The 8879-nt window shown below is 41.7% G+C and overlaps 1 protein-coding gene across 1 annotated transcript in view; it reads left to right on the top strand.

Annotated features, from left to right (window-relative positions):
- Positions 1-8879, top strand: part of PEX5 (peroxisomal biogenesis factor 5) — a 24647-nt gene that overhangs the window by 4394 nt on the left and 11374 nt on the right. The window contains exons 6-9 of the mRNA XM_023517080.1: positions 6647-6752; positions 7522-7612; positions 8009-8119; positions 8372-8617. Of these exons, the coding sequence (XP_023372848.1) occupies positions 6647-6752; positions 7522-7612; positions 8009-8119; positions 8372-8617 (554 nt within the window). The remainder of the gene's footprint in view (positions 1-6646; positions 6753-7521; positions 7613-8008; positions 8120-8371; positions 8618-8879) is intronic.

Here is an 8879-nt window from a genome sequence, read left to right as displayed (position 1 = left end):
GTTTAAAAAGTTTGAGGACTCCTGCATTAGCTCTTCGTAGTAACACTTATAAAGTGGGTATTTCCCCCCAGATGAGGAAACTGAGATTTGGAAAGGTTACTTTATGTAAAATCATTTAATAAGAGATGTTCTTCAGGCTCATGTCTGTCTCGCTCTAGGGTCCATGGTTATAACCATTATGCTAACATTGAGAATCTTTCTGGAATTGCCTCAAGTTAAAATCTGAGCTGTAGTGTTGGGTGTGGTGGCTCACACCTGTAATCCTAGCACTTTGGGAGGCTGAGGTGGGTGGATCACTTGAGGTCAGGAGTTCAAGACCAGCCTGAGCAAGAATGAGACTCCCCTGTCTCTAAAAATAGCTGGGTGTTGTGGTGGGTGCCTGTAGTCCCAGCTACTTGGGAGGCTGAGGGAAGAGAATTACTTGAGCCCAAGAGTTTGAGGTTGCTGTGAGCTGTGATGTCACATTATTCTTCTGAGGGTGACAAAATGAGACTTTGTTTCAAAAAAAAAAAAAAATTCTGAGCCATAGAAAAGACCCTCTACTAGACAGAAACTCAGTTTTTCACACAAACCATAGATTTAAGTGCTGTCTCTTAGGACGGAAAGATTTCTGATATGATGTGTGCCCATTAGTCATTTTTGATAACTCAGAAAAGAAATCGTTGCTATTATGTATGTTATAATGAATGAGATTTTTGTTAAAAATTACCTGAATTATTTGCAACCAGTGAAACTTTCCTTAACCTGTAAATGATTAATTTTGAGACAGAGTCTTGTTGCTCACAATAGAGTGCCATGGTGCCACTTAGCTCACAGGAACCTTAAATTCCTAGGTTCAAGCGATCCACTTGCCTGAGCCACCTGAGTAGCTGGGACTACAGCAGCCTCTATGATGCCCAGCTAATTTTTTTTCTATTTTTTTAGTAGAGACCAATCTTGCTCAGGCTGGTCTTGAACTCCAGAGCTCAAGAGATCCTCCTACCTCAGCTTCCCAGAGTGTTAGGATTACAGGTGCGAGCCACTGTGCCTGCTAGAAAAACAACTTTAGAGAAACATGTGGGGCCTGTCTCACTTGTTAAATGCTCTTTGGAGATCTCTTCTATTTTGTACATTCTTTTGGAACTGTGTGTTTCACAGAGGCAGGAGATGCGGGAACCTATGAAGGCAAGTTGAGCAGTTTGAAGTCTGCCTCCATAAAAATGTCCTGTAGCAGTAGCATATTGCTTTGTAGGTAGTAGGTCTTCAGTTTTGAGTGAATGAATGGAGAACTGGGAGGAAAAACTAAAGGAAGTTGATTTTCTAATAATTCACTTTTAAATTATCTTTCAGTTTTTATTATAGCATTTGTGGCTGATACTATTACATCAGTTATATAGGTTGACTATGGTTTTTTTTTTTTTTTGAGACAGAGTCTCACTATGTCACCCTTGGTAGAGTGCTATGGCGTCACAGCTCACAGCAACCTCAGATTCTTGGGCTTAAGTTATTCTCTTGCCTCAGCCTCCCAAGCAGCAGGGACCACAGGTGCCTGCCACAATGCCCAGCTATTTTTTTTGTTGCGGTTGTCATTGTTGTTTAGCTGGCCCGGGCCGAGTTCGAACCCCCCAGCCTCCGTGTATGTGGCCAGTACAGTAACCACTGTGTTACGGGAGCTGAGCCAGTTAACTATCGTTTTATAGGTAAGTAGATACTGATAGAGGAGGTGGTTATAGTCTTTGAATTCTTACTATTTTTAAATCCCCATTGTTAAAAGAGTCTAGAATCAAGCTTAAAAGGAACTCTAAAGTTCAATATTTTTAATTTTAACTTTTTATTGAAAGTATACTTTCACTGGAAGTTACAAGAAAATGTACAGGAAGGTTCTTTGTACATGTAGTCCTTGAGTTACTAACAGACTGATGTATGACTTGCACTTCTGAATGGAGGCTATGGCAGGTAATAGGTAAATGTACCTGTTCTAACTTACATACAGATTCAACTTAAGAACACACCTATAGGCTGACGCCTTTCTTGGACTCAGCTCACTCACACCTGAGTGGAATAAAGGTCGAGTTCTCCACACATTAAAAAAACAAACAGCTCGGCGCCTGTCGCTCAAGTGCTAAGGTACCAGCCACATACACCTGAGCAGGCAGGTTCGAATCCAGCCTGGGCCCACCAAACAACAATAGGTGCAACTAAAAAACAGCTGGGTGTTGTGGTGGGTGCCTGTAGTCCCAGCTACTTGGGAGGCAGAGGCAGGAGAATCGCTTGAGCCCAGAAGTTGGAGCTTGCTGTGAGCTGTGATGCTATGGCACTCTACCCAGGATGACAGACAGCTTGAGGCTCTGTCTCAAAACAAACAAACCTACAGAACCTATCATGTTTGTAACTCAGAGACTGCTTTCACCCAGTGTCTCTTGGTGGTAACATTTTGTGCAATTTAGTTATGTGTCAAAATTAGGGAATTGCAATAGAGTATGTGAGATTTCACCAATTTTATGTGCCCTTACATGTGTAGTTTTACATAATTTTATTAAACATACAGATTTGTGCAAGCACCGCCACAATTAGGATATAAAATTATCACCACATGAAGCTCATTTTTCAATCTACCATGTTTTGTGATGGAATCCTTCCCACACCCCCTAAATTAGTGGTTCTCAACCTGTGGGTTGTGACCCCTTTGTAACAATGAAAATACATCCTGCATAGCAGATATTTACATCATGATTCATAATAGTAGCAAAATTACAGCTATGAAGTAGCAGCGAAAATAATTTTGTGGTTGGGGGTCACCACAACATGAGGAACTGTATTAAAGGGTCATGGCTTTAGGAGGCATTAGGAAGGTTGAGAACCACTGCCCTAAATCCTAACTCCTCTGGGCCAAATAATTCTCCATCTTATATGCTAGCTCAGATCTGGAGATATATGTAAAACACATCTGTCAGGGTTCTTGAATTTAGAGGGCTTCAGCTGATATGGTGAGTGAGATTCATAGAGTCATCCCAAGAGCTGACTCTGCACTTTATTTATTTTTTATTTATTTTTTTGAGACACAGTCTCACTTTGTCACCTTTGGTAGAGTGCCATGGCATCATGGTTCACAGCAACCTCCAACTCTTGGGCTCAAGAGATTCTCTTGCATCAGCCTCCCAGGTAGCTGAGACTACAAGTGCCTGCCACAACACCTCGCAATTTTTAGAGACAGGGTCTCACTCTTGCTCAGGCTGGTCTTGAACCTGTGAGCTCAGGGCAGTCCACCTGCCTTGGCCTCCCAGAGTGCTAGGATTACAGGTATGAGCCACTGCGCCTGGCTTACTGTGTACTTTGAAAGGAAAAGCAGCAGCATGAGATGATTGGTAGCAGATCTCCCCCAGATGGTGGAGCAAGAGGCTTTTGGAATAAAAGGAATAATAATTTCATTGTGATGTTTTTCTCCTTTTGGTTTGGGTTTGCTATGAGCAGACAGTAATGGTAATAGCTATTTGTTACTATGTGCTGTGGTCTTCATAGCAACCCCTCTGATTTTGTTGTAACCATCTCTGCTTTACAGATCAGGAAATGGAAACTTTGTGCGTTGAGTGACTTGTCTGCAAATGCACAGTGAATAAATGATGGAGTTGGGTTTTGATTGTCAGTAGGCTGACTCTAGAACCCACATTCTTTTCCATAGTGTTGTTTAACAAACACAGAAGCTTCTGTGGGCAAGAGTAGGAAGTTCTGAAGTTTTGATTTTTGAGCTTAGAGTAGATGTGCCTAGATGGATTGAATACAGGAGTAAGAAATTATGAGGCAAGCATTCCAATTTGGATATTTGGTATCTAGGTTGTTCTCACTACATCTTCATGACCCAGGCACTCCCATCCTCTCTCTGGGCCTTGGTTGCTTTAATCTCAGATATATCTAAATGGATCTGTTTTTTTTGTAGGAATTTCTCAAAAAAGTAGATTATAAATGGCAAGTGTTACTTCTTTGTTTTTTTGGTTACTTGACACCTTTGCTGGAGCAGGTTCCCAGTGCCAGAAGATTCTGGGTCTTATTATGGCTAGTATAAGAAAATACTATACTATACTATATATACTATAATATATATATAGCTTTTAAAAATGCTAAATTATAGGTATTTGAGGATGACTTTCCCTGTCTGGGATTTTTTTCCTAATCTGCCTCATGTCTGTTGTAAAGTCCAAGTGCTTTGTGCTTTTTCTTTTGCATATATATATATTTAACATATATATATATTTAACATATATATATATATATATATATTTTTTTTTTTTTTGCAGTTTTTGGCCAGGGCCGGGTTTGAACCCATCACCTCCGGCATATGGGGCCAGCGCCCTACTCCTTTGAGCCATAGCACTGCCCTTTACTATTGCTTTTCTGTTCACAGAAATGCTTCTGTGAATTTGAAAAGGAAAACACTCTAATTGAGAGTAAGAAATGACTGGAAAGGAAGGGAGAGAGGGATAGCTATTTTTCAACAGACTGGAACTAGGGAACTGAGAGATATTATAATATGTATGTAAGTATAAAACATCTCCTTTTCTGTCTCTATTCTTGAGCCAACAGCCCAGTTGGGACAAAGGAAAGAAAAGTTTTCTGTAAGAACTGATGAATAGAATCTATATAAAATTGTTGAGTCCTTGAAATTAAGAGAGGGATCTATGATCAAAAAACAGTTGTCAACCATATTTTTATTACATTACTTATACATTATTATTTATAATTAGGTGTGTTCTGAGAGGTTTTTTTTTTTTTTTTTGGGACAGAGTCTCACTCTGTCTATCTTGGGTACAGTGCTGTGGTGTCATAGCTCATAGCATCCTCAAACTCTTAGGCTTAAGTGATCTTCCCGCCTCAGTCTCTTGAGTAGTTGGGACTATAGGTGCCCACTACAACGACAGGCTAATTTTTTTATTTTTATAGAGGCAGTGTTTCATTCTTAATCAGGCTGGTCTCCGACTCCTAAATTCAAGCAGTCTACCCGCTTCAGCTTCCCAAAGTGCTAGGATTATAGGCATGAGTCACTGCGTCCAGCCTGCTCTGAGAGTCTTTTTGAGACAGAGTCTCACTATGTCACCCTCAGTAGAGTGCTATGATGTTACAGCTCCTCGAACTCTTGGGCTTAAGCAATTCTCTTCCCTCAGCCTCCCAAGTACCTGGGACTACAGGTGCTCACTACAACCCCTGACTATTTTCTTGTTGTAGTTGTCATTGTTTGGCAGGCCTGAGCCAGGTTCGAACCTGCCAGCCCGGGTGTATGTGGCTGGTGCCCTAGCTGCTGAGCTACAGGCGCTGAGCCTGCTCTGAGTCTTGATCCTTTGTTTTTCATATTTTGAGATCACTTTGTTGAAATTTTCAGGCAAAGTCTCAGTTAAAATGGAATGAAAAAGTTCTGTTGTACATTAATACTGAGAGATTGAATCTGCTTTCACTTTTAAAAGCAGTGACAGATCTTAGAATTAGGGACAAAGACTGGCTGACCATTTCAGTATCTGATTTGTAAAGCTGTGGGTGATGAGCAGAAGGAAAGAGTGCTTCAGGCTCATGCTTTCTCAGTTTCTGTATTCTTTCGGACCTATAATCTATCTCCTTGCTTTTTTTTTTTTTCTGGCCCTGGGAAAGTAAAGGGCAAAGTTCTGGAGATTGAGAAATAGTTCAATACCCTCATTCAGTTTGTTGCCTTAATATGTTTATTCTGAGGTTGCAGTGGTACCCTTTGTCAGCCAGAACTTCTGAAACAGTTTCTAGGATTAGACTGAAAAACATAGCTACTTAAAGCTAATCAAAAGTAAGAAAAATCAGAATAGCGTTTACCTCTAGTCGAGGGCATGAGGGGGCCTGCGCTGTCTCTCTCTCTGGATGGTGGTTTTGGGGGTTTATTCATAGGTTGAAATTGAGTTTATATTTAAGTTTGTTACACCCTATGTATTCTTTTCCTTGTATATGAAATACATTTAAATTAAACAATGAAGACATCAAATATCCACTGGGGAGAATGGACCCAGGCATCTTTAATTCTAGCCTAACATTGCACAGCACTGATTCTCTTCATAGGCATTGTGAGAGGAAATGAGGCTCCTTCTGGTGGGATGGTGTGGACTCTGGGTAGAGGGGGAATGGAGCAGAGGTTAGGTTAAAGAATAGCTTCACTGACAGCTCCCTGTGGTATTTCTGTGGAAGGTGAGAGCACTAGTATTTATTATTTCTTGTTGAAGTCTCTAGTACTTCAAGAAAAAGTTCAGTTCTTAATCCTTTCCTCAGCCTCCTTATTTGGTTTCCTGCTCTCAACTCTTGGTACACTTTCATGGTTGGCCCCTTGAGAATAAGTTGCTATTGTAGAGGATATTCAGCATTTAGTAATATTTTCTTTTTTTTTTTTTTTTGCCGTTTATTTGGCTGAGGCCTGGTTTGAACCCACTACCTCTGGTATATGGGGCCGGTGCCCTACTCCTTGAGCCACAGGTGCTGACCCTAGTAATATTTTCTTCTGAAACTACTTCTCTTTTGACACTCTGACAGAATCAGCTTTAGGTTGGTTAAGAGCTTTTCCTGCTTTAGGTTGGTTAAGAGGATCAGTTGAGTGTGTGTTCTATTTTCCCTTTTCTTGATCCCATACTGAATCCGTTGTGATTCCCCAACTCTCTGCCCCTTGCAGACCCCTTGTCTGTGTCTCCTGCCCGCTGGGCTGAGGAGTATCTGGAACAGTCAGAGGAAAAGCTGTGGCTGGGAGAGCCTGAGGGAACAGCTGCCGCTGATCGCTGGTAAGTTTAGCCACCTCTCTCTGGATTCCTGTGAAAGGAGTGTTGGACAGTTTTCCCTGCCTCCCCCAACCTTCTCTATCTACAGTCTCAGACCAACATGCAGTCTCCTCATTTTCTACTTTATTCTATTTAAGGTTTCCACTTGTATTTTTATCCCTATGAATTTATGTTTCAAATATAGTCAAGAATCAAGCTGTGTATGGTGGTGGGTGCCTGTAGTCCCAACTACTTGGGGGGCTAAGGTGGGAGGATCACTTGAGCCCAGGAATTTAAGTCCAGCCTGGGTAGGATAGCAAGACCCCTATCTCTTAAAACACACACACACACACACACACGTATGTACCGGGACTGTCTGGAAAGTATCCAGCCATGTAAAATGAAAAATAATATTAACAATGGCAAGATACTTTCCAGACAGCCCTCATAGAGTCAGGAATCCTAACTATCTACCAGAAGTTAACTACTCTACCTTATGTAATTTGTTCCCTTTAAAATTTTGAGTTTTCTACCATTTATTCCTTCTCTCTGCAAAGATATGTTTGGAAAAGGGAGAAGTAAAGGATGTAACTATTACTTTTCCAATTCCTGTATCAATGTCCTTCTTTAAATGTAAATTGGAATTTGTAGGATCACAGCAAAGAGTAGAATAGTGTTGCCCTCTCTTTTCTCCCATAGTAATTGTAACTGCCATCAGGCAAGAGTGGGGAGTAACACAAGGAATGGGGTGGCAGACTGACACGTAAACTTAGTTGGTTCTTACCTGTTCCAGGTATGATGAATATCATCCTGAGGAGGATCTGCAGCACACTGCCAGTGACTTTGTGGCCAAAGTGGATGACCCCAAATTGGCTAATTCTGAGGTGAGCCACAGTCCTCTGCTGCTTTGCCCAGCAGAGCTGGTTTTGGAAGGCAAGAGTCTTGCTTCTTTTACCCCAGTTTAGTTTAAAGAGAAGAGATCCTAGGTCTATTCCTTCCTATCTGGAGAACAGAGACTTAGGATCCTGCCTTTTTCTTCTAATATTCATTCCCTCAGTTCCTTGCCTACTAACACTTTCTCTTTTCTGGTGCTTTTTTAAATTGTTAGAGCCAGAAATGCCTTTCTTTTTGTTTTCTATTTTTTTTCGGTCTTTAGCATATCTTGTCTGCAACTAGATATGGTCGGGGGAGGGGTGAGCTCAGGGTCCTGTTGGGCATGGTTGAGAGTGAACACTTGGATGTCCTCTCCCAAGTGGCCTGTGTATGTCTCTGTGCCCCAGTTCCTGAAATTCGTGCGGCAGATTGGCGAGGGGCAGGTGTCCCTGGAGTCCGGTGCAGGGTCGGGCCGAGCTCAGGCAGAACAGTGGGCAGCAGAGTTTATACAGCAGCAGGTAGGACATTATCACTTCCCAGTCCTATTTAAGAGCAGCTGATGCCCCAGGCTTTGTGTTCAGTGGTCCCAGATGGGAAAGCATTTTAAGGCCAGCTTTTGGTAGCATCCAGGTCCTAAGTGGGTGGGCAAGAGACTGTGAGACTGTTCTTCTCAGAAGTGTCCACATTGGTGGTGTTTAGTGGGTATGTAGTCTCTGTCTAGGGCATAGAAAGTTGGTGGTGGTGGTATTCACCATCCTTCTTTGTTGTAGGGTACATCAGATGCCTGGGTTGACCAATTCACAAGACCAGTAAACACATCTGCCCTTGATATGGAATTTGAACGAGCCAAGTCAGCTATAGAGGTGAGAACACATAGTGCAGGAGCATGTTGTGCAAAAGTTGCGTGGTGCAGAGCCGCAGAGATTAAGACCTGTGATGAAATTGTATGGCAAATAAGGAAGGCTGTAGCTCTCTCATGGCATGCAGCAACTTTATTTCTTCCACCAAAGCTTATATAGGCAGTACTGTACGTACACACAATTAATCGATAAACTTATGACTTAAACTTAGCCCCAGGCCTTAAACTGCCTGGCACCTACGGATTAACTTATAACCATTTCACTAACATTATCTAAAGTTATTCTCATGCTAAGTAATCAAAAACAAAACCACAAAACAAGGTTTTGGGGGAATAAGCTGTTTGAATGCTTGACCTTCAATAGACCATCTGGAGGCAGTCATTCATCTTTAGGGAGTAGTCTGGAAATTCCTGAGATA

This window comes from Otolemur garnettii, unplaced genomic scaffold (assembly GCF_000181295.1).
Source record: "Otolemur garnettii isolate 467f Iridium unplaced genomic scaffold, OtoGar3 scaffold00104, whole genome shotgun sequence".
NCBI lineage: Eukaryota > Metazoa > Chordata > Mammalia > Primates > Galagidae > Otolemur > Otolemur garnettii.
The sequence above is the reverse complement of the archived record's forward strand: the minus strand, read 5'-3'. Positions and strand labels throughout refer to the sequence as shown.